Here is a 25,731-nt window from a genome sequence, read left to right on the forward strand (position 1 = left end):
AATTAACTTGAACCCCAACGTAAAGATGTACTGCCCCTTTAAGGTGTTCTCGTTGAAGTCACTCGGCACTTGTTAGCATATCTCCACCTACACGCAGAGAACACAATCATATTTTAGTTGGAGTAGCTAACAGGACAGGGTGGAGAGATGGAGTAGGGTAGAAGTGTGAAGGTTTGGTCGAAGCAACTGTATTCGGAAGCCACTAGCGGTTTTAGGCACATGCAACCCATGTAATTGCATGGGGCCCCGAGGCAGAAAGGGCCCCCCTGTTGTCATGGCTCCGTTACCAGTGTTTCCAACTTAACGATTTTGTCGCTATTTCTAGCGACTTTTGGGTTTCCCTTGCGACAAAAACACTGTCAAAGTGACTAGCGACAAATCTAGCGACTTTCACTGCTGACAACAGCGATACATGTATAACTAGAAGTGTCTCACACGTGCTGCGTGTTTGAACGAACCTGGAAACAAATACAAATAACTGTGCTTCCAGCCAATGTATCGTGCTCGCCTCTTGCAATGTTTGATGGCATCTACAGGGGAAATTTGCTGGGCTGCCCTAGCATCAGTATTGCCTTGCGTCTGCTTTTGATTGCCTGTCACAGTAGCGTCAGGAGAGAGAAGCTTTTTTTGCCTGAAAATGAAATTATTCAAACTATTTACTTCCTACAATGTCACAGGAACGTTTGACTGGACTCGGGCAAAAGTGGATTATTCAGCTATAATGGCAGTTTTGCCACTGCAAAAGCACGAAAGGTTCATTTCTAATGTCTCTGTCTGTTTTTTTTTCTTTTTTTGTTTTTTGTTTTTTTTTGTAGTAAATGCAATACATTTAATAGTGTTGTTGCACCGTTTGAAAATCATGACATCGTAGTGTAGTATTACTGGTAAGAATAGGGAATTGGGGCCCCAGCATTGAGCTTTGTGTGAGGCTACTGTGGGACAAACGCCACCGCTGTCGGAAGCCAGTAAAGGGATAAGCAAAAGGTTACATCTAAATGGATGTATGTGTGTCTAAACACAACCCTGCAAACTGCAGTACATTCGTACTTGAATTACTAACATGCACAATAGTTCATAATGACAAGGGGCACCCTCCTGTCAAACTCTGTGTCACTCTTCCAATTCAGAACCACCATTACCTCAGACTACATCCCCACGTCTCTTATGCCCCAGTAGGATGTGTAGAATGAGGTGCCCTTGCTCCCCTTACCTGATGATCTCCAGTAGTTTTTTTGCATGGTATTTGACTTCACCCTGGGCCATGGTCAGTAGATGCTTATTGGCTCCCATCCCAGAGTAGGTGGCCTGGAACACCAAGGCCTGCGTCTGCAGAATCTTTCCCAAGGGGTGCTTGGAAGACTGGAAGGACTGCAGCACAGAGAGGCAACAGATTAATTTACCATTGTACATGGGTTCCTGGTTTCTTAAAAAAATGCAATTAAGTTTCATATTTCACTGTATTTTTTAAATTTATCTTTCCACTTTGAAACTGTTATTTCCTTGCAAACCCGTAACAAAACAAATGATCCATTTAATATAAACAATAGTACATGATTAGATTAAGATTTCTAACAGCAATTCTATTTTAACAGCAATTAGTTAAACAAATAATTTTAGTTTTTAATACATACATTAATCATCTGTATACAAATCGAATTCAGTTTTTAAAATGAAAATCAATACAAAAGTTTAGAATATCACTTTATGTCCAAATGTATGTTTACCTTTTCCAAATATTGTTGTAGTAATACATAATCAGTCTGCTTTTTGAGGTTTTCTATGAAGTCAGTATTCGCAGAGAATTTCTCAGATTCCCTATTACATTGGGAAAAAAAATAAATAAATATATATATATATATAATAAACATAACTGCATGTATTCATACATACTATCCATGTACAATCTAACACCTGTTAATCCACACATGTAATAGGCCTGACCTGAGTTCACTGTGCCTGTCTTAATTACCAGTATATTTTCAACAGGAGGCCTTGGCATTTGTTCATATGTGGCATCACTTTTAAGTTTAAAAATTTGAAGACATACATTGAACATAAATAAACTATGCTTACAGTGTGCATAGTTGTGTTTAATAGTGTTTATGTGGGGCTTCTGTTTGTGTGGTTTTATTAAGTGTAATTAAGTGCCAGCATAAAATGGGTTCTTAATGCAAAGCATATAATAAATAAAATGTAAGTCAATGTAATCATTTTAAATCATTACCTGTATTTTGTTTTGCTTCTGAATTTGGAAATAATGCCTTAAAATTAATGTGATTTGTCTTTAAATTATTATTATTCATTTCTTAGCAGACGCCCTTATCCAGGGCGTCTTACAATTGTTACAAGATATCACGTTATTTTTACATACAATTACCCATTTTACAGTTGGGTTTTTACTGGAGCAATCTAGGTAAAGTACCTTGCTCAAGGGTACAGCAGCAGTGTCCCCACTGGGGATCGAACCCACAACCCTCCGGTCAAGAGTCCAGAGCCCTAACCACTACTCCACACTGCTGCCCTTCTGGATGCTGAAACATGCTGGGAAATTATCTCTTTTGCAAAATGTGCTTCCCTGTTTTCTGTCTAAATAAAAGTTCTAATAGGCTTTGAGAAACCAAATGCCCAACTTGACATACCTAAAATTAAGAGTTTGCATTTGTGGAAAAAAAAAAAAAGGTTTCGTCATTGAACTTTTTATTTTATTTTTTTATACACCATAATTCTGAGCATGCTACCTACAGCAACAGTTCATCACACAAAATAAAATGAAACTTTCCCAACCTTCCCAAATTTGAAAAGTTTTGTAAAAACTTTACTGCATTCTGCCAAGAACAAGAGTCTTTATTAAGAAGATTAAATAAATAAAATGATCCAAAACACTGTTCTAAATGAGAATCCAATAATCCAGACAGCGAGTCCACATTAAGCCTCACTGTACTGTACCTGTTGCAGAAGAGATTTTCCGTAGTTACTTCAGTATGGGTTTCTGCTATTATCCCTGCACCATTATTGTTGTTGGGAGTCTTTCTCATTGTCCTGCCAGTCTCTATGTGGAAACCGAGGAAGGACTCATCTGATTCTTCAGTGGAGCCGGCTTGAAGGTACTCCACAAATGGTTCAAAGATGCCTGTCCATCTCTCCTCGACAGGCAACCCATGCAATCCCATCTGTCTAAAATAAACATTCATTTGTTCTGTTAGTATTTTTAGATAGTTCAAATTTAAAAAGCCTGACCTGCTGGTCAGTGCTAAGCATGGTACCTTTTATTTAGATAAGGCAATATATAAACACGTTCAGAAATATTTTTATATCTATGTATTTAAAAAAAAAAAAAAAGTCTATCGTGATATTCATGGATTTGAACTTGTATTATGCAAAAGTAGCGACATACGGTACATACTGCGATGAATTAATTCCTTATTCCTTGGGATTATCAAGGTGATCGCTCCCACCCATAATGTTATCTCCATTAAATAATAAATCCAGTACACAGTGGATGAATGAATACGCTGTTGCATATGTTTATTTGTTTACACACCGAAGACAAAACAAACAAAACTTCACTCTTCCCAAAGAGTCCTCACTTAAACAGAATATCGTCCCTGACTAAAGGGGGACAGACTAAGCCTGTTTACCCCAACTAAAACCCTGCTTCTTTTAACTCACGCTTTTGTTATTGTGTGTTCTCCTCACACACACCCTCTCCAAAACCCCCATCATCGAAAAACTCAATTGTGGTCTTATTACATGCCCTGATCAATCGCAGCTGATTGGCATTTATCCATTACGACCAATTTAGCAATAAATTATCCAATTTAGGAGGCCTTTCCCAACATGGCCTCCTGAGAGCTTCATCTTTACCAAGATCGAGTGTCCTCTCCTAACACCAAGGTCCTATTTACACTAAATGGAAACGTGAGCTAATCAGAACCACTCTAAATAAACCGTCGTAAAAAATAAATGTGAAGCTATGTGTTCTTTGAAATATATTCCTTTGGCAAGGTTGCCATTACCAAAAAAATGGGCAAACGGGCATGTTTACTCACAGTTGAGCAGCTGATTCCGCTGTTTCTTCATTGCCAGGTGTTTTCAAAATGCCAGTTGCCTGTAAGCCATTTCCAAATTTGCTGCTGAAAACCCCCTCAATTGTGAAACCATTTGGAAATGTCAACTTTCCCTAAAAATACATGAATAAAATTAATCACTGTCATTTTTTAAGTTTAAAGTTGACCAATTTTTTGTTAATACTTTTTGTTTTTTGTTTCACTGCTGTTCTCCCCTTCTTGCCAAGGTCTCCAGGACCAAGATTCAAACCAGCAAGCTCCTGACCGAATGAATCACCCTGCACTTCATGTTGATCGGACTGTAATGGATGGGCCGATGGGGGGCTACTAGATCAGCTTTTAAAGTTAAGGGGTTAGAAAGGTTACAGTAGTTTGTGTCTCAGCAGCATAGTCCATTTGGCAAAAACCGTGATGCACTTACTGATCTAAATGCTGCTGGTATTTAGATGTTCACCATTGGCCTATAAACAGACGGACCATGTTAAATCAAGAAGTGCTTGATGAGATTCTGGGATCAATAAGCTACTAACAACCAAACGAGCAAGATGGGCCGAATGGCCTCCTCTCGTTTGTAAACGTTCTTATGTTCTTAAATCATTATATCCTTCGGATAAGACGTAAAACCGAGGTCCTACTGTAAGTGAAGTGACTGCAGCATTCGTTGATGCATAGTTCGCACCCTAGTCTGTGTAAGTCACTGTGGATAAAAGCGTCTGCTAAATGACTAATTAATCATAGTATACCTTTCCTTTGAGCATCAAGTCTTCGGTAAACTCCCCTTCATAAAGAGAATTGTCTTCAGAAAGCAAAATCCCTTTGCCCTGGGGAAAAAAAATATATATATTGTTAAAAAAAATAGAATGCTTTGACATTTGAGAAAACAAAATTATAATTTTCAATCAAATGTGATCCATCCATTGTCCTAAAATAAAAACATCCCGATTTATATGCGGATGGTAAGATGAATAACAAAGGATCTACTGTAAAATGGTTAAAAGTGACACTTAATACCATCTTCACTTTCCTAAGATTTAATTTCTTACCTGATTACTATATCACCAACAAGGCTTCCTAACTAATATACATTTTCAACAGTCTAGTCTATAATAATCCATTGATCTATACAGAAACAGCATCACAAAAAGATAGAGAAAACACACAATATGATATTAAACAGACAAGAAAGTAAATATTGGAAAATGCAGATTATAAGGATCACTTAAAGAGCTTTAGCCAATACATTTTAGAACAATCACAGTAAAATGCTACTTACTGTCAGTTTGTCAGAGGTGAAGATTCCTTCGTAGCACAAGCCAGACTGAGTGACCACAATTCCGTGTCCATGTCTTTGGTCTTCCAGCCACATACCAAGGTAGCTCTCCCCACTGGACCAAAACATCACTGTCACTGTCACAAAATGAACCTTGCTGTACAGTCTATCCTACTACACCAAAACATGTTAATGCTGACATCAAAACAGGACACAAGCATACTTGCCAACAGTTGGAAACTGTTCCGCGACTTATATGCATAACAACACACATATACACCCTCAACTAAACACCAAATGACCATCATGATAGTAAAAACAGACATAATGAAGCATTCTTACCTTTGTATAAGTTGTCAGCTGCACGAAGAACAGAACGTGTGGATTTCACTAACTCTACTGTGTTAAACAAGCACTTTCTTTTTTATGTTGCTTTGACAGATGCCATTTTCATTTACTGGACCCGACAGGCTGACTTACTTAATGCATATAATATCTTAGACCCTTCAATCACTATAAATTCTGTACGAAAATTATGGAAGTAGCTAACTCCAGTCGTTTGTGTTTCATCGGCTCCCATATGTTACTCATAATCATACATATCAAATCATATTGCAGCAGCAGTGACGAAACTACGCTTGTATGCACATGTAGAATAGCTGTTGTTTATATAAGTCTAAAGATCTGGTGTTGAGTAACACTTTAGTATTCTCTGCTGAATACATATATATTTTACTGGACATCATTCAACAGAATGACTGAGAAAATTGTACTGTATCATGGTTTAAACACTGCATTTTTTATGATTTAGCACTGACTGTGAAGTGTGACACTTAGTTGAATGAAGGGCAATGGAATGTGATGCCATTGTGTTTGAAGTTGATTACCTGTTAATGCTTTCCCAGACTCCATATCCAGTTTTCTTGTCATTTTCCCAGTGGCCAACGTATCTTAATGGATTGCTGTCAGTTCTGGAACCTTCCAAAATCCCAAAGCCATGGTGCACATTGTCTTTGAAATAACCTCTATACACTGTGTTATTGCTGTACCTAGAGAAGCAATAAATACATAGAATGAATAATGCAAACACCTATAACTACGCTTAAAATGCATCCTACACATATTTTGCATCTGTGCAGTTGACAGAAGCCAGGCCAATGATTTTGTCTCCCTAACCCATGGAAGCGCCAGAGCCAACGGACGCTATGTAATACCTATCAAAGACTTGCGACTTCACACAGCCTGGACGCAAACCTGACTGTATGACTCTCCCTGCCAGCTACACGGTTGTGCCTTTACCAGGTGAGCCACTGACTGACTTTTAAATGAGAGATACAGTAGCATTATTCAGTATGTTATTCATTTGCCTTGTTGCTACCTGGAAAGATACGATTCGGCTCAAAACAATTCCATCTCAAAAGGCAACCTTCTATTAAATTAAGCAATGGAACCCAAAGAAGAGGGCTTTACCATCTGGTAAGGCCCACCTTGTGCCGTTAAATGTCCTGAGCCGAAGGCAAAGGCATTTAACAGAATGAGAAGGGACTTACCAGACGGTAAAGCCCTCTTCTTCTGGTTCTATTGCTATTAGAAAATGGATAAGTTAAAAAAAATTACATATCCATGAGTAATGCGGTTTGCTCAGAATTCTATGTGTGCTTTGGAAGCCTTCAGGGCTTCAGTATCGCAGCATCGGACTATGTCGTGCCCAGGATAATAATTCAACACTAAAAAAAAAAATTATATTTACATGGAGCTGTTCTTCAGTTCAGGTACCTCGTACACAAAAGTGAACATGGTTTGTGAACTGTTTGTAAAACATTTAAATAAATAAAGTACCGGTAACATTTTATTTTTTTAATTAAGATTTGAGTGTAGGTTTGTGTATTTGTTTAAGTTTCAATATTTACGTAACTGTTAGGTCCTAAAATATTTTAGCAAAATAGAAATAGAATTAAAAATATCCTGTAGTCTACATGTGTTTATGCTGATCCTGCTATTTGCTGAGTAACTTGCTCACAGTGCTCAAAGCCTCCTTCCTAGCTTTGTAGAAGAGAGCACTATACTGTTGTACTGTGATATTATTATTATTTATTTATTTATTTAGCAGACGCCTTTATCCAAGGTGACTTACAGAGACTAGGGTGTATGAACTATGCATCAGCTGCAGAGTCACTTACAACTACGTCTCACCCGAAAGACGGAGCACAAGGAGGTTAAGTGACTTGCTCAGCGTCACTTAACCTCCTTGTGAACCGGGGACCTCCTGGTTATAAGCCCGTTTCTTTAACCACTGGACCACACAGCCTCCTATATGCTGAAGTAAAGTTGCTGAAAGTAATCAGACTGCATTCAGTTGTTTTCATTTCATCAACTCATTGAAACCAGACATTACTATTGTGTTTACTGTTGAAAAAACTATTCACGATTTAAAAAAAAAAACTCTTTATTTGCTATATTAATTTTAAATAGAAGATTGAACGTATAGGTCAGGAAGGAATCAGACTTCCAGAGTGCACGTCGTGTACTAGAACGGAATTTTCTTTCATCAAACAGAATAAAGGTAAAATACATGAATACTGTATTTCTGTATTTTCCAGTGGATTGATTTGGAACAGCGATTAAATATAGTTTGAAACATAACATTCAAGGTCCTTTACTGGAGATTAAGGCCCTTATATTGACCAACCGGGTTAAAGGAAATCAAAAATCAATTTTCTAATATTAATTTAAAAACCATCTAAAGAATATTCTATACTTACTCACAGATTCCATATCCGTGCATTTTTCCATCTTTCCAGTGGCATTTGTAGCAGTCGTACCCCTCTGTCTCTTTCCGAGGAATGACACAGACTCCAAACCTGGACATGAAGTGCAGAACAGAAAAAAAATGATAACAGTAACTTACATAGAAGACTTAGGAATTGATCAACCTGTTGGTATAAGCCACAGCTGGACTGGAACATATTATTTATCCAGGGATTGCATCAGCGACTTATTTTTAGGGGTAATCCCAGTGCTGTAAAATGCTCTCAGAAAATCCAGCTATGGCATAACCAGGTGGAATATAAATTGATTAAATCAGCCAATGTGTCAATGCCCAAATGGAAGAAATCAGATTGTGCCATTGGAAATGAGATGGCACATCAACATTATCCAATCCTGAATATATACATTTTGAAAAAAACCTTTGCTGCCTTACCCATGCTCTTTACCATCTCGGAAGTCACCAGTGTAGTTCCGTTCATCATCCCATCTTAATGTACCTCTGTGATCAAAAAGCAAGTTCTCATAATAATGTACTTTTCAGCAACCATCCTTTCATCCCAATTGCCACACATGGCCAAGCAAACTGTATACAGATATGAATTCCTATGACCAAGCTGCACTACATTTTGTATTGAATAACGTCATGTATGTCTGTTCTGTAAATGGAGCTTGGCTCTTTAGGTACAGCAGATAGTGTGCTGATGTTTGATCCTGGAGACCCAGGTTCTATATCATGTTAAGGATGCTGATGTATCTATCCAGTAGATCTTCACATCAAGCAGTTTAGAACTCTAAAGAATACTTACTTGCCATGCGGCACACCCTTTTTCCAGTGGCCTTCATAAACCGCATTTTTTAACCTTCCTTCGTTTTTAAAAGTGTATGCAGAAAAGCGAGAGGTGGGGGGGCTGCTGGGACTATGCCCATCGACTCCTTTACCCCACAAGGGAAAGTCCCTCTTCCCAGTCAAGCACTGGTGAATGGCTTGATTCAACTTCCACTGCCACACAGCCTGAACACAAAAACAGAAATTAATATCAACTCCTGATTGCTGACAACTTGTCCTTTATTTTACTTGCGTATAAACAAACCTTCTCATTAAAACATATGTCTAATATTTAACTAAGTTTCACACCATCTTAACCTCCCAAGGTAAAAAAAAAAATTGATGAATACTTTACACATGCTTAATGAAGGTATTAAAGAGCAAGCGCAGTAAAAACATTTCCACATTCATATTTGAGGTGTCACATTTGAACAAGTTTATACACTGTGAGGTATTTGAATGCCTTAACCCCGACGACAATCTCCTGAGTTTTTTAAACAACTGACAAAATGCCCAAACTGGCCAAATAAAATGTGTTCTCAGCATATACAGACATATGTCACATTGAAAGTATCAGAGCATAAACATGTACAGACCTCGTGCGAGGGCTCCTTAGCGCTCAGTGTGAACGATTCTTCTGGAGAGGTTACCTTCAGACTCCTCCTGGAGAACAATGTACCAATTCAAGAACAATTCTGAATGCAGATGTGTGATTATAGCGGAAATCAAAGCGGTAATAATGTTCATAGGTCACGTTCAGAGCAGAAAACAGAGTCTGGAAAGAGGTACTTTTTAATTAGATAGGCCTATTTCTAACTTGCCATTTTTGTCAAAAATGTTGGAAGGTGTTGTGGCTTATCAACTGCAAAGTAATTTATTGAAATGTGAACTTTTTCAGCCAGCTTTAGACCATTAGACAGCACAGTAACAGCCCTTGTTAAAGTTGTCAATGATCTGTTTATGGTTGCTGATTCTGGCACTTTATCCATCCTGGTTCTCTTGGCTCTCAGTGCTTTATTTGATACTGTTGAATTGTCATGCCATTCTTCTTAATCATTCCGAGACCTATGTGGGGATTACAGGCACTGCTCTTTACTGGTTTAGATCTGACCTGTCTGACAGAAAGCAGTGGGTGGCTGTTTCAGTGGGTGGTTATTCTTCTGCCTGTAGTCTCGTATCTAGTCTCGTATCCACAGGTTTTTATTTACAGACTAAACCTGACGCTAAAGTGACTGTGTCTGTAGTTTCACACTGTTTGGCTGAAATTAAATTAAGGATGCAACAGAACTTTTTGCAGTTGAATTGTGAAAAGACAGAGGTAATGCTGCTTGGCTCTCCACATCAATTGTGCAAACTCGATAGCTTTAACATGGTTATTGATGGGATTGAAATCAGGTCAAGCTCTGAAATTAGGAATCTTGGTGTCATTTTTTTTTTTTTTTTAATTTTTTTTTTTAATTTAGTCGTTGCCAATTATTTTTATTATTTACTCCAAATTTAGAATGGCCAATTATGATTTGAAGCTCAGCTCACCGCTACTACCCCTGCGCTGACTCGGGAGGGCGAAGACAAACACACACTGTCCTCCGAAGCGTGTGCCATCAGCCGACTGCTTTTTTTCACACTGCGGACTCCATGGAGCCACCCAAGAGCTACAGCGTCGGAGGACAACGCAGCTCTTGGGCAGCTTACAGACAAGCCCGCAGGCGCCCGGTCCAGACTACAGGAGTCGCTGGTGCGAGGTGAGCCGAGGACACCCTGGCCGACCTAACCCTCCCTCCCCCCGGGTGACGCTCGGCCAATTGTGCGCCGCCCCCTAGGAGCTCCCGTCCACGGTCGGCTGTGGAATAGCCTGGACTCGAACTCACGACGTCCAGACTATAGAGCACATCCTGCACTCCACGTGGAACACCTTTACTGGATGCGCCACTCGGGAGCCCTTGGTGTCATTTTTTACCCTAGTTTAACCTTTGTCTCATGTGCGGAATGTAACCAATGTGTTATGTTGATGCATGCATTATTTTCCATATAATCGACCAGGTCGGCAGTGTGGACAATGACAAAGCCACGCACTTTCTCCACATCATATATAATGTGGACGTTGAGGAGGTGAAGGATAAAGTTGCAACTGGAATTACGTCAGCAACAGCCAGGTGAGTTTATTTGAGGTTTATGGAGAAGCACCAATGATCCCTCCCCCGAATCTCAGCCTTGGCTTCTAATAAAAGTGTAGCAGTTTACCTGTTGGGGTTCTCTTCTGTTGTAAATTCAATCCAAAGAGTAGTGAGATCATAACAGTGAATATCAGATCCCTGGAAGAATAAGAATACAGCTACAGTATAATAACTACTTTACAAGACACCTAAGTAATTTACATTGAACCTAGTATCTACTATGTAGCAACATTTATTTTTTCTAATTGAGGTTTAAAATGTATAAACTTAGTTTCAATACTTATAAACATTTAAAAAAAAAAAATGAACACAACAGCAATCCTCTTCACCAACAAAATCCCCAAATGCACTCTACAATTGTGCTGAGAATCTGTTGGTTCTTCTACTTTTTTTTCAGGATATGCAAATATTTCAATTACAACACAAGTTAAACTGCTGAATCATGTTACCTTTGCTGCATGTCATGTTGTCTGATTGCAGCTAGACCATGGGAGGGAGTCTGAACTATAACATGTAAAGTGACTAGGTACCAAGAATCAGTAGTAACTTTTTAAATATAACATTGTCTTTGAAGACAGTAAAACCTTGTTTTTCAGTTATTTAAGTGCAGTCACAATGCCTTACTGGCTGTGCTTTTACTGTTTTCCTGCTGTAAACTTCTGCAAGGGAAGACACTTCTATTGATTGTACAGGAAATAGGGGATACAAGAGGAGACAGGACTTGAGGAAATCAACTGTAGTTCAGAATGAGCCTTAAAAAAGAGCTGATCAAAACTTGATCAAATGTGATACAAATGTGCTGGAACTGACCCGAAGCAATACGAAAACATCATCGAAGAGCAGTATTCTGTCATGGCCGGATCTTCCTGGAGAGACTGAGATGGGAATGTTTCTGCTTTCTTCTCTTACCCTGCGCTCAGGGGTGCGCAAAACATCCTGAGATGAAAAGAACATAGAGCGATCGGTATTCATTTTATTACAGTGTCAGGATGAGTACCACAGATAGCAAAACATTTCATTTTGCTAGCTTACATGCAGGGTGAAAAACACTTCATATAGCCTGTTGCCCAAGAGTTCCCAGACTTAGTATGCCCCACCCAGTCTAAGGCAACAATTCTTTGTTAGCGTCATTTGTGAGAGAACATTTTTGTATGTGTATCTTGTGGACCCCCAGGGGTCTCCAGACCCCGGTTTGGGAACCCCTGCTCTAATCTAAGTCCAGAATCCAGGTGTCTGTATACAAATATTGATGCACATGCAGGGTAATGTGAATATTTAAGAAATTAATCACTTTCCTACTGTACTGCATTTTGAATTAGAAACAGACTAAAAGGATGGTTTGTGAGCAAATCATGTTTTTTTTTTGTGGATTTAATTTGGCCCTGCATTTTTTCCCTGTTTTTTGGCATTATTTAATCATAACTCCAAACACACTACTGCAGTAGCAAAAGTGTTACATTTCTAGTGGCCCTTTTTAATTGAATTACATTGACACTGCTGCTGTACCCTTGAGCAAGGTACTTTACCTAGATTGCTCCAGTAAAAACCCAACTGTATAAATGGGTAATTGTATGAAAAAAATAATGTGATATCTTGTAGCAATTGTAAGTCGCCCTGGATAAGCGCGTCTGCTAAGAAATAAATAATAATAATAATAATAATAATAATAATAATAATAATAATAATAATAATAATAATATGTCACCATAGAATAGGGAAATAACAAGGATGTTGTTGAATCCCCCCATCTCTAAGTTCTACACTTACCAGGCACATAGAAAATCCACAGTCTGAAAATAAATTAAATATAAATAGCCTTATGTTACAACCTTCTAAAAACAGAAGTCTTGAGTAGTGTTGTTCGTCAGATTTTAGACAGGCATACCGTTACTTTGCGTTCCAGTGATTTCCACAGGGCCTTAGTGAGGGAGGCCACATCCAGAACCTGGCTGATATACTTCTGAAGGTCGACAAATCCCTTGAGAGCATCGCTGATTCCATCACTGCCTGCGGTCTGAAACGAGGCAAAGGTTCTTTAATACATTTTTTATCAAATGTATTTCAGTTTGTTAACTGACTATTAAACCACAACATATTCCTACCCTTCCCTTGGCTTGTCTAGACATACTTTACACTTATCAGATATCAAAATGCTAACAACTGGTGTTATGGACCCTGCAGAATTTTGGGGGTTTGTTCCATCCTTTGAGTTACACATTGTTGTTGCTTTATTTCCATAGTCAATAGTTTAGCACAAAAAAAGCTTCTGCAAAAAACAATGTAAAAGAACAGTACCTTATGTGTTGCCTCGTACAATCGTGTGAGGATGAGGGTGTATTGGTTCGCCTGCTCTCTGATTCGCTCGTGGAGGATCCGGTACAAACTGACTGAGTTTTCTGCTTTTTGTGAGTTGGTAAGAAATGTGTTTAGGTTCACTTTATTCTTCTTAAAATAACTGCTGCAGATTTAAAACAATAAGACTGATTTGAGAAATCGCAACGTACGGTTGTAACAGTTTCATATGTGGATATATTAATGGTTTCACAATGGTATGAACTAATACACAATGGTAGTAATTCAGAGGGTTATTATCATCGTAACATGTTTTGATCCATTGCCAGTATTTCAACAGTAGTTTCTTACATTAAGAGGAAGGGCAACACACATCCTCACAGAGGTTCAAAAAACAAAATAGAAATGACAACAGTAGATGTAATATTCATACATAATACAATTTGTTCTACACTGTAAATTTATGTAAGGATTGCTCATAATTACACAGTTAGTCCTGTTAGAGACTGCAAGCTAATTAAAAAACCGAGAACTTAAATTATAATTAATTTAACTCCATACCATGTCTTTTTGGCGAGATAGTCAAACCCTCCGATCACCACAAAGTTTGTAAAAGACGAGAAGTATCTAAAAAGTAAGAAAAGGAAAAAAAATCTGTTACTTTTGACTCAATAACACACGGTGTAAGCAACGTACCAGTTTTTAACACAATTGCAATAAGTGCCACTCAGAATTATCATGTGGAAATGTGGTGGTAACCCATCTACATTTTGTGGGGGGCGGAGTTTGGGATTAATAGTCAATATATTTTCCATACTTACTGTATGTAGACTTCCTGGATTCCTGTTTTGTTGCTGATTATATAAATATCCTGGAGAATGACAGGCTTGTCTTGTTGTATCAACTGCTTTAATGTTTTACACATCTTCCCTGTCTGGTCCCAAAGAGCGTGGAATTTCTCATTCAAATTCAGGAGCTGCGTCATCTGGTTGTGCCATTTCTGATCAACTGTATCTTTTAAAAATAAAATAAAGATGAAATCACTTTATCCCAATGCATGCAAAGGACTGAATGAAAGATTGGATCATTTAGAACAGGCTAGATTTATCAAGATCTTGAATTAAAGCTACAGTATACTGATTTTTAAATGCACTTCAGTGCAGTTCAATGATACAATTACCATAAAATAAACAGTTTAATAGTACAGTTAAAGTGCAGCTGCAGCATAACTTTAATAAAAAAATCATTGAAAATCTGACCATGGTGTTCTGCTCTATTAGATCTTGTTACGTTCTATGTCTTCATAACTCATGGCCCAACTCCATCCAGGGAAACTTTGCATTCTCAATGCCAATGATAGTCCCCAGCAAGAGTACTAGAGGACAGATCATACAAGTATTCTGTATATATGTGCTTACTGTGATGCAGGAGATGCTGGAGGACATTTTTGTTTATATCAGCCAAGTAGTCCAGGAACGCCTTGTCAGTCTCCACCAGGGATCGGGCAGCAGTTTTTTCCTTTAACAACAAAATCCAGATATTTGAGGCTTTTCTCATAATAGCAAACAACATGTAATTTAATGAAAATGTAGCTAACGATTCTTTATCAAAACACTATATTAACATGTATTTAAGCTTCGCCTATAAACAAATTCTACTAATTTGAGTAATACTGAATACTTTTGCAATAATGATGCAGTATGTTTCTAATATAAGAAACATACTGCATCATTCATTACTGCAACATTTCATTACCGTCCATTTTCTTATGATCTTATTTGATAGTTTTGGACAAAGTGTGCCCTTATTCCACTGTGCCGCAATGTTAAGGCATGGCTTGTTTCATATTACACTTTTATTTTCATATTACATGTCCGTTAGACTAGCATATTTAAGTCAAATGAATGAGCACGTTAAACATAACCTGAATGGGGGAGTGCAAAATCCAGGCCAATTATCATGTAATACAATGTAATACAGAATTACTTAAATTATCATGTAATACAATGTAATACAGCATTACTTAAATTCCTTTTTAAGTAATTCAGCAACATTTACATCTGTCAGTGAGACTGGTTTAAAATTCTCGCCATGCAGTTAAGAGTTATATAATGTTAACGGTACTTTGAACGTGGATCCCGCTGGGGCAGGTGAAGAGGAAGAGAACGGAGGGGAGAAAGTTGTGGAGCGCTGGCTGGAATTGCCAGGATGCGACATGAGGCCTGGCAGCAGGAAGCTGAGATTACCAGCAATTTTCATCTGATTTTAGGAGGAAGGAATCTTAAAAAAAAAACAAAAAAAAAACATACTTCAGACATGTTAGGTAAACACAACAACTTGATATCCATCCCGATAGGATATGCTGATAGGTTATCACTTCTGTGATCAGTTTTTAAGTGTATTTATACAAGGTTTCCCTATATTAGTGTCACAAGTGACCAAATGTAGTTATGGGGAAACATTTTTTTGTACTAATTATTGTCACTAATTGTTTATTGCACTTATTATTCTATTTCACTTGTATGATTGATTTTGTTTTTATAGTTTTTACCTCTTTTGGTTTATGAGGGAGAAACAGCACACTGTTTGGAGTGGCATTTTTTATTTTGTTTGTATTACAGCACAGGGACTTACTTACATAGATAAATTGGCCACTAACTTACAGACCATCCACAGCTGAAATTCATCCAGCTATTAACAGCCTTACCTACCCTATATAAACTGCTACTTTGGTACACCAGGCAGAGAAACATGGGAAGCCAAAGTACTTGGCTTTCCAGAAGTTTGAGGGTTTTGTGGGGTACCCGAAAGGACTTTGAGACGATTGTACAAGAGGGCAAATTCAATGAGCGGTATACCTGCCCCTCGGTTCTAATGGTGCCTGCGAGTCTTGGGGTGACCAGTGGCTGATGAGAAGTGGGTCTGTTTCAACCATGGATGATCTCTGGGTTTCACAGAGGAGCGTGAGTTAACATTTGGGACTGTCCTGGCTTGGGATCCTAATTGATTACTGTGCTGCTAACTAGTCGTTTGTTTTTTATATACATACATATAAATATATATATATATTGGTCAGATTTTTTTGTGGGTTGTAGTAGTATATAGAGGGAGTCTGAGAGAAAAAATTACACCAAAGTTTGGTGCTTCTTTCATTTGTTTGGTGTGCAAGGTAATCAAACATGCAATCTTCAGGTGTGAAAAAGTTACTGCCGACTCCCCCTAGTTAACTCAACCAAATTAAAGGGATAATTAGGGTCAGCTGTTTGAGTACTTTGGTTAACAACAAGGCCTGATTTGGACCAGCCCTGTCCAATATAAATCTGACTAACTTTGGCCCTTGCCATCAGAGTGAACTTGTCAGCACACAAATTCTAGAGGCACATCATGCCACGAACAAAAGAAATTCCTGAAGACCTCTGGAAAAAAGTTGTTGATGCCTATCAGTCTGGAAAGGGTTATAAAGACATTTCTAAGGCTCTGGGGCTCCACCAAACCACAGTCAGAGCCATATTGTCCAAATGGAGAAAGTTTGGGACAGTTGTGAATCTTCCCAGGAGTGGCCGTCCTGCCAAAATCTCTCCAAGAGTAAAATTGTCCAGGAAGTCACAAAGAACCCTAGAACAACATCCAGGGATCTACAGGCCTCTCTTGCCTCGGCTAAGGTCAGTGTTCATGACTCCACCATCAGAAAGACACTGGGCAAAAATGGGATTCATGGCAGAGTAGCAAGGCGGAAACCATTGCTCACTAAGAAGAACATGAATGCTCGTCTCAAGTTTGCCAAAAAGCACCTGGATGATCCTCAAGAGTTCTGGAACAATGTTCAATGGACAGATGAATCAAAAGTGGAACTTTTTGGCCGACATGGGCCCCGTTATGTCTGGCGAAAACCAAACACTGCATTCCACAGTAAGAACCTCACACCAACGGTCAAGCATGGTGGTGGTAGTGTCATGATTTCGGGATGCTTTGCTGCATCAGGACCTGGACGCCTTGCCATCATTGAAGGAACAATGAATTCTGCTCTGTATCAGAGAATTCTACAGGAGAATGTCAGGCCATCCGTCCGTGAGCTGAAGCTGAAGCGCAGCTGGGTCATGCAGCAAGACAATGACCCGAAACACACAAGCAAGTCTACATCAGAATGGTTGAAAAACAAGAAATTTAAAGTTTTGGAATGGCCTAGTCAAAGTCCAGACCTAAACCCCATTGAGATGTTGTGGCAGGACCTGAAACGAGCAGTTCATGCTCGAAAACCCACAAATGTCACTGAGTTGAAGCAGTTCTGCATGGAGGAGTGGGCCAAAATTCCTCCACGGCGCTGTGAGAGACTAATCAATAACTACAGGAAGTGTTTGGTTGCAGTTATTGCTGCTAAAGGTGGCGTAACCAGTTATTGAGTCTAAGGGGGCGATTACTTTTTCACATGGGGGCATTGGGTGTTGAATAACTTTCTTTAATAAATAAATGAAATATATATCAAATGGTTGTGTTATTTATTCACTCAGGGTCCCTTTATCTAATATTAGGTTTTGGTTGAAGATCTGATAACATTCAGTGGCAAAAATATGCAAAAATGCAGAAAATCAGACGGGGCAAATACTTTTTCATGGCACTGTATATATATACTGTATATAAATATCTCAGACATACTAGCATACTACCCTTATATAAGAGTTGACTTGTAGAGATTTCCATGTGTCATTTTCTCAGTAGCTGTCTATCCAACTATAAGATGTGGGTGTAAATAATGGTGTAATAAAGAAACTTGAGTTTTACTTGCCTGGTTTGTGGTCCTTGGGTTATCATCTGGGGGTCGGGGTGAGCGGCACAGAATCTAAAAGTACCTGTGGAAACACAGAGAAGTTGAAATTAAGAGCCAAGCTGTTTGGATTTTCTTTGTTGTCACCTGGTTGTCTCTGGACCGGTTCAGTGCGTACTAGCATGTGACACTAGAATTATAAAAGTGGTTCCCAAGTTATAGCCTTTAATAGCCCAGTGGTGATAAGCAGTTCAAGATATAGAAGCGAAACTGTGAACACAATTACAGTGACTGGGGGGAAAAAAGGAGAATGTAAGCAAAATTAGTGAATCTACAATGTATGAAAATGTAAGTGCTGTGAGAGCTGTGTGAAAGTGTTGTGCAACTATTCAGCAAACAATCATGGGATCTCAGTGACTTTACCAGGATGCCTGTGCAATCGGCTTGTGCCTCAAGGTAGTGCCTGCGTTTACCAGTGTGTACACCACACCAGGCAATCTCCTGCATGTTCCTCAAAGCTATGCTTTGTGAATTATTGAGGCCATTTGCACATTTGTTGGCCTGTTGGTGCAAATGTCTTGCTTTAAGTCAGCCACACTCTTTTTTACATTGGCAAATTTTTTTGGATGATGAGATCTTTGAAACATGCAAAACATGCTGTCGATAGCAAACCATACTGTACTACCCATGGTCTTTTAATCCTAGTTTATAATGGGGGGGGGTGGGGGGTGGGTTGGAATTATAAAAAGTTTCCTCTAATTTTAATGGGTTTAAGACCTTGAGTGAATCTTACTCAAAATACTATTGTGACAAAAAGTTACACAACATAAACAATGGATAAAATGATTTCTTTCACACAGTAAAAGATTTAGGCGATCATCCAGATCACAAGATCCTCCCACTTTTAACTTCCCACCATGTAGAAATTAGAAATTCCAACACATTACACAACCACCCAAGCAGAAGTCAGCCTGGAGGACTGAGATAAGCGATTAGATTCTGGCTTAGCATTCATGAATGACTGCAAAATACTGTATCTTTTGCAGCTGATGCCAGTCTCTTTAAAGTTGAATGTGTTTTTCATGCAGACTTAACATTGACAAACAACCAAAATCATTCTGTATTCAGAGAGAGCTGTCTAGATGCTCTACGGAAATGCCTGAGTCATGGTTTACAGTTAAGTTACAAATTATGTAGGGAAAATGCAGCAGTGGTTTTAAAAATGCATCATTTTAAAGCTTTCTATTCTGAAAGAAAATATGCCAATTTTACTGTATCAAAAGAATTAGACATCTATTATTATAGGAGTTTAATCCTTGTACTGTCGTCTTGTTGCCATGTGGTTTGATCTAATGTCTATTTTTAGTATCTTATTTACTCATGTTAGATGCCATTTTAGTACTGTACAGCTGATATATGACCTCGTTTTTGGATGTGTTTCTACTTTGAGGCACCAACTTCTAGATGGGAGAGCTAAGCCAGGTATTGACAGTGCAGTAACAGTATTTCTACAATACCTACCTACCTAAACAGAATTGATTTAAAAACTAAAATTACAAATATGGCATTCCCAACCACAGCTGTAAATTCTAAATTATGACGTATCGCAACAATATGTACAGAATAGCATAGAATAAGAAATGGCAAATAAGTTTTTAATTAAAATTGAATAAGTGGTATTCAAGACCTACAGTAGATGTCATTAGGTAAGGTGTCAGTAGTTTGCTAAAGTGTATTAAAATAACTGAATTCCAGTATGTGTGAAATAACTTCCTGTGTTTAAGGTACATGTAAAACTGTAAGTGTGACAGACAGTTTTACAGACAGACACCTCCATATATCTCCAGACTCTAATACTCTCAATAACTAAATCAAGTTAATACCAAGTTGCATCACACTTTAATATGTGTTTTTTTCCAGACATATATGCAAAATTGTGACTGAAATGGACACATGTAGGGACAGAAAGACAACTATATTTATCTTCAGAATCTAATGCTCTAAATAAATGGTAGTCAACCTTCCAACTAGGGAAGCATTTTATCCAGTTTTACAAGTCTTTGCAAAAAGAAGGTGTCAGTACCCAACAGCCAGGACTATACCGGTGTAATTATTCCATCTGGATTGACTGAGCGCACCTCAGCATGTTATAATACATATTATGGCCATACCTACAACTTACAAAATAAAATGTACACTAGGAAAAGATTTAAGTAATACATTTAGTAACGGTATGAAATTATTAACCAATAAACATCAAGGGTAGGAGCAAGGGTAGATAAGGCTGTGTATTCCGCCGAGTACCCCCAGATCAATATGCACTGCCACTTCAGAGAAAGAAGCACCGGTGGAGGGTGTCCAGCAGCACTCATAGCCCAACATTAGGTTATCTTCAAGTTCCCTCTCAAGTACAAAATGTAACCGTTACCGAATGGGTCAGTATACCCAAGCCGTTGCAAGGGTAAGATTGCCGCCCTTAACACTATTTCCAAAACCAGGGTTTCGAGGATCCATAACCCAAGTCTGTAGAACCTATTAAAAGTATGGGGAGTAGCCCACACCACTGCATTGAAAATGGCCTTGACATATGCATCCTGGAATAAAGCCCACAAAGTTGCCATGCCCCTGAAGGAATGGGCAGTGCGCTTTCTGGATGTGTCTGCTATCCATTTGGACAGCCTCTGCCTAGACAGGGCTTGACCATGGGACTTCGTCCCAGAGCAGACAAAACATTGTTTGGACTGTCTCCAACTTTTCGTCCTGTCAATATAGTACGCCAGGGCCCGCACTGGGCAGAGCATATGGAGCTGCAGCTCCATGTCAGACTGGTAGGAGGTGGAAGGAAGTCTCCAATTCCACAGACTGCCTGACATGGAATGCCAATATAGAACTTAAACATATCTGAAATAAAAACATACAAAAATACTTTTTAAACGTGTACAAAACACCTTTTTACACACCAAATGTAGCTTCTGTATTTATCCGGCGGCCATTTTTTTAATGTGTTTGCCAACTTTGAGCTTTCGTAATTTAACACTAGAACTGCCACAGCAGTCATTTTGACAGTTTGAGGTTTTCAAATTGAAATTACTCTGCGTGTCTGAAAGTTATGCGGTTATCCGTTTATGACCTTTCCTAAATACATGTAGCCTACTAACACTATATATATACCAGGGTTGCAGAAACCTTGGAGATATAATACATTATACGTAGAACTACCGCAGCTGGCATTTTAACTGTCATAGTAAAAACAGTGGGTTTGGCTTAGCGTTGCTGAACTTGAGAGCTTCGCACTTGTTTTGAATAGCTACAGGAGACATTTTCAGTCGTGATTTATCTAGGAACAGCTGTAAAAATACTTATTTTCTATTTAAAAATATGTTAAAATGAATAGACCAATACAATGCAGGACTGCACAGCATGTCTTAGGCGTGATTATATTGAAAAACAAATAAACAAAACAAAAAAGAATACTGAATAATAGTGTACAAACCAGCTACTGCAAGACCAGATGTACAAAATAACAGAAAACACTTGTATAAAACAGTCAAACAAACACATCTCAGCGGCAATATTCTCTATTGCTCTACAGTGTCGTAAACTCCAGCTGCATGTCAAAAGTTGTCTCTGAGCTGTTAAAACCGTTCTGTTTTATAGCCCAGCATTTGCAATCAGTCCCCTTCCAACACCACCCCCAAGTCTCGTGTCAGTGCTAGTGTTGTAACAGGTTTCCCTCACGTGTAACAAGCAGGCTGCAAAAACTGTGTCACAGACAATATCCTGAAGAAAAACAAACAATAACATCAAAACGCCATTTTTTTTTTCGCAAACCAAAGTTTTTACGCTCCAAATATCACAGGCAAGATGGGGGAACATCTGATTTACAAAGAAATTATGGGAAAATATGTTAAAATATATAACCGTCATAATGACTGCCGGTGGCGGTTTTAGGTATGAGTGTAACTGCGGCGGTTCTAGTGTTAAATTGGCAATATAGTTGTACTAAATGAATAGCACATTTTAATAAAGAATGTTACTCTAAGCTAAACGACTGACTTATATTGGAGGATCGATGTTTTATGTGTACAAGCCAGCTACTTGAAAACCGCATATTATGGGCAGAAGGTGGTAAGGGCGTGGCACCGACATAACTGACCTGGCACATTGTTGTTTTAAAAATAAAAGTTAGTTAGTTGTCTTTTCTTCTTCATGCATCCGTGAGTATAAATAATTATTGTGATTCTGTAGATTTCAACAAATATGTTTTATTAAATACAGTCGACCGGTTGGGTATTCCATTTTCCCTAAGCACAGGTCATAACACAATCAACAATACAATGTTGGGGTTAATATAGACTTAACCTTAACACATCACCCCTTAATCCTTAACCTATCATAATATCATTAATCACGTGGGTCCACTTCCGTTTTACTACCTTAAGAGATTGTAACATTAAAGCCTGTTTGATGTTCCACTCAGGAACAATAAAGTTTAAAGGTAGGAAGGCGATTGTTTAAGCTTTTGAAGGTTTTAGCCCCGCAAAGTGATATCTCTGACAAAGCACATGGTCCCCTTTTAAATTGCCATTTGGTCCACTTTAAAGCTGTTCCCTTACAATCTGTCTTCCAGCTCCAGTAATTAATATTAAACCCAAATTGTCTTTAAACTAACTAACTAACTAAATGAAACCCAAATACTAACAATCTAAAACTAAACAGTTAATCTTTTAACCTATCATTTCTTAAAGTGCATGTTTCCCCAACACACAGCAAAGCTGCTCTTGCCATTGTCTCAGAGAGCAGAGAATGAGTTAAATTTCGACAAACCTGAATGTGCGTCACTGAATCCTCATATCTTCCAAACCCCGCCTAATAGGATAACAATTCAATTATGATTATGAAAGATTAAAGGGTATTACGTTTATTTTAAAGCAGTTTGTATGTGTAGTATAATGAAGTCGGTGTGGTTTTGTTGAAAATAGGTAAACCACAACTGAAACTCAGGCTGCCACCGACATGGTACTGCAGCTAAGTCTGGAAATTCAATGGCCGCTTGTCTTAAAAACAAACTGTTATACAATAAAATCCACTTAGAAGAATATGTTGTTGTTTTTTTGTGCCGAATGTAATCTAGGTGAATTGTACAATACAAAGAATGGCCTGTTTAAACAGCATAGTTATCTCACAGAACGTTACAGCAGTAAGTACAGAGCTTGTCCCTTCCAACAGGTTAGCTGGGTGTAGAGAAGTCCATTCTTCAGATCAGGTGTTTTGTACTTTTGAAGTTCCTCTATTCAAATATCCTCATTATTATTATTATTTATTTATTTATTTATTTATTTATTTATTTATTTATTTATTTATTTATTAGCTGACGCCCTTATCCAGGGTGACTTACAATTGTTACAATCTAAGTAAACCATTTCAATAAAAGTTTACTTCCATATTAAAATATTTTTTTTATTTTATGACTATCAATCAGTGTTTTCTATACAGTGTTTGTTTTAAATAAGTATGTGTAGCTATAGTACACAGTATGTATTTGCAGTGTAGCATGTCACAATCAAAACATATCAAGTATATACTGTATATAGCTTAAAAGCATGCTACACTTACTGTATACACAAGTGCAATTGCTATTTTTACTGTATAAACCGGTACCTTGTGAAAAGCTTACTTGATTTGGCTCCTAAGGTGTGCGGGGCCAACACACCACACAGAGCTGTAATCAACATGCTGTGCAGAGGCTTGTATGTATTACCTAATGAAATTCCTTGGCTCCCACTCTAACACACACACCTTATTTCTACTATCATTAGCAGTGTGGAAGTTGGCATACACAACAGTACAAGCTTAATTCCTGTTTCTTTCTTATACTGTAAATATGCACCAAGTGCGCAGAAAAAAGCAACGGTCCAGCCAATTACTTGGCAGTCAATCTGGTTGCTCAATAGCAACTGCGTGCACTAAAGAAAATATCTAATTCTGAAAAAGTACAAATACAGTACATCATTCGGCAATGAGCTGCCACTGTGTGTTAAATATCCCATTCAAGTTGAGTTAAATAACACTGCTATTACTTGAAGCTAGAGGCAGAAGTTAAGCAAAAGACTAGAAGTCGGAAAATCTCATCTCAGCCACTGATCCGTAGTGTGACCTGGTAGTCATCTCATCTTTTTCATGCTTCAGTCATAAAACTGGATAGAATTAGACTCCTATTGTGAACGATTTTATGGGTAAATACACATTAATATAAGTTTTTTGGAAGACTAATCGGTTGTGCGACAGTAATGAGCTTAATCAGCAGACCTTTATGTACTAATCTAAATGTTTTGAGCTAAGTCCTTCCAAAACATGAATTTTACAACTATTAAAATAAATACTGTAGGAACATAACTAAAATTTCAAAACACAAGCTCTCCTTTAAATTCTACTGACTGCCACGATAGGAGGATGACAGGTCAATGGGACCTTGTCACATATACTACCCCCACTTTAAAAGTCAGCACTCCTGCTTGTGACCGTTACAGGTCACTAAACTTGCTTGTGATACAGTTGAGCACAGCAAAGAGACTGAGTTATGCTGGAAAATATGCAGCAGAGAAGAACTCCAGTGAATGTTCATTTTGTCCGTATTGTCCTGGGTAAATCATGGTTAAGTAAAAAAAAGAAATAATAAAAAAAAGAAAACAGGTCTACATCATGTCAGACTTTTTTTTAGTGGTGGTGGTCCTTACTGTTGGTAAGAAAACGGGTTACAGTTAGTGAATGCCTAAAGAAATATTTATTTGAGCAATTCTGAACACAGTAACCCAACACAGTGACAACAAATCTTTTCTTGAAAAAAATAGTGCCCTCAAAAGTTGTAAAACATCATTTTTAATATGCATTTTTCAAAAGCCTATTGATTCTTTTTTTATTTTTGGTAAATGTAATTTGGTTAAGCCACTGTGGTAACAACTTGTTCATATTGTTTCTTTGTAAAAAAAAATGCATACATACGTACATACATACTTCCCTACCTACATGCATAGTTGATTTAAATTATATTAGGAGACATACATAAATAGCAAAACTGTTTTTAGAGAATATTTACATTCACTAATAGAGAAACCAAAGTATTTGTGCATTGCACTTGTGGTCAATGTTGTATGAAGTAATGACAGCAAGGGGAAAAAAAAAACATTAAAAAAAGTGAGTAATAATACCAGTACATTACCACTCCCACATGGTAAAATAAAGTTTTTGTCTTACCGGCTGCTGTTGTTCATCTTATATTTCCTTTTCCGTGTTTGGGTGTTCCATGTTTACTTTAAGTAATCACTCAGTCTCTCCTTCCCCGAATGAAGTGACCTGCTTCTGAATAGAAAACAAGGGAGTCAAGCACCCAACTGACAGCCCTTCCCAAGGTGCTTTGCAAACATTCCAGATCCACATGGAAACCGATAGCTCTTGCCAGCATTGCACTCCCCACTGTAACTTCTGAACTGCAACTTTAAATAACTTCTAAATTCTTTCCATATATAAGAGTTCAGCTGAGGTGCAATACGGCGGCCTCTGCAACTTTTCTT

The 25,731-nt window shown here is 38.1% G+C and overlaps 1 protein-coding gene across 3 annotated transcripts in view; it reads right to left on the reverse strand.

The window, feature by feature from the left end:
* LOC117394937 (ALS2 C-terminal-like protein) overlaps positions 1 to 25,731 on the reverse strand; it is a 38,099-nt gene extending 12,368 nt beyond the window's left edge. For all 3 annotated transcript variants that reach the window (XR_009320335.1, XM_059017791.1, XM_033993701.3), the window contains exons 1-21: positions 25,415 to 25,731; positions 18,182 to 18,245; positions 15,523 to 15,678; positions 14,817 to 14,916; positions 14,220 to 14,412; positions 13,960 to 14,025; positions 13,402 to 13,564; positions 12,992 to 13,120; positions 11,917 to 12,042; positions 11,174 to 11,244; positions 9,529 to 9,595; positions 8,913 to 9,118; positions 8,540 to 8,605; positions 8,100 to 8,198; positions 6,225 to 6,386; positions 5,341 to 5,452; positions 4,811 to 4,888; positions 4,050 to 4,180; positions 2,947 to 3,174; positions 1,725 to 1,815; positions 1,211 to 1,368 (exon numbers count right to left, since the gene is read on the reverse strand). Coding sequence is in view for 2 of the 3 variants with exons in the window: in XM_059017791.1 (XP_058873774.1) it covers positions 1,211 to 1,368; positions 1,725 to 1,815; positions 2,947 to 3,174; positions 4,050 to 4,180; positions 4,811 to 4,888; positions 5,341 to 5,452; positions 6,225 to 6,386; positions 8,100 to 8,198; positions 8,540 to 8,605; positions 8,913 to 9,118; positions 9,529 to 9,595; positions 11,174 to 11,244; positions 11,917 to 12,042; positions 12,992 to 13,120; positions 13,402 to 13,564; positions 13,960 to 14,025; positions 14,220 to 14,412; positions 14,817 to 14,916; positions 15,523 to 15,657 (2,381 nt within the window). In the remaining variant the exon portion in view is untranslated. The remainder of the gene's footprint in view (positions 1 to 1,210; positions 1,369 to 1,724; positions 1,816 to 2,946; positions 3,175 to 4,049; positions 4,181 to 4,810; positions 4,889 to 5,340; positions 5,453 to 6,224; positions 6,387 to 8,099; positions 8,199 to 8,539; positions 8,606 to 8,912; positions 9,119 to 9,528; positions 9,596 to 11,173; positions 11,245 to 11,916; positions 12,043 to 12,991; positions 13,121 to 13,401; positions 13,565 to 13,959; positions 14,026 to 14,219; positions 14,413 to 14,816; positions 14,917 to 15,522; positions 15,679 to 18,181; positions 18,246 to 25,414) is intronic.

The sequence above is a fragment of the Acipenser ruthenus genome, chromosome 3 (assembly GCF_902713425.1).
Source record: "Acipenser ruthenus chromosome 3, fAciRut3.2 maternal haplotype, whole genome shotgun sequence".
Taxonomy (NCBI): domain Eukaryota; kingdom Metazoa; phylum Chordata; class Actinopteri; order Acipenseriformes; family Acipenseridae; genus Acipenser; species Acipenser ruthenus.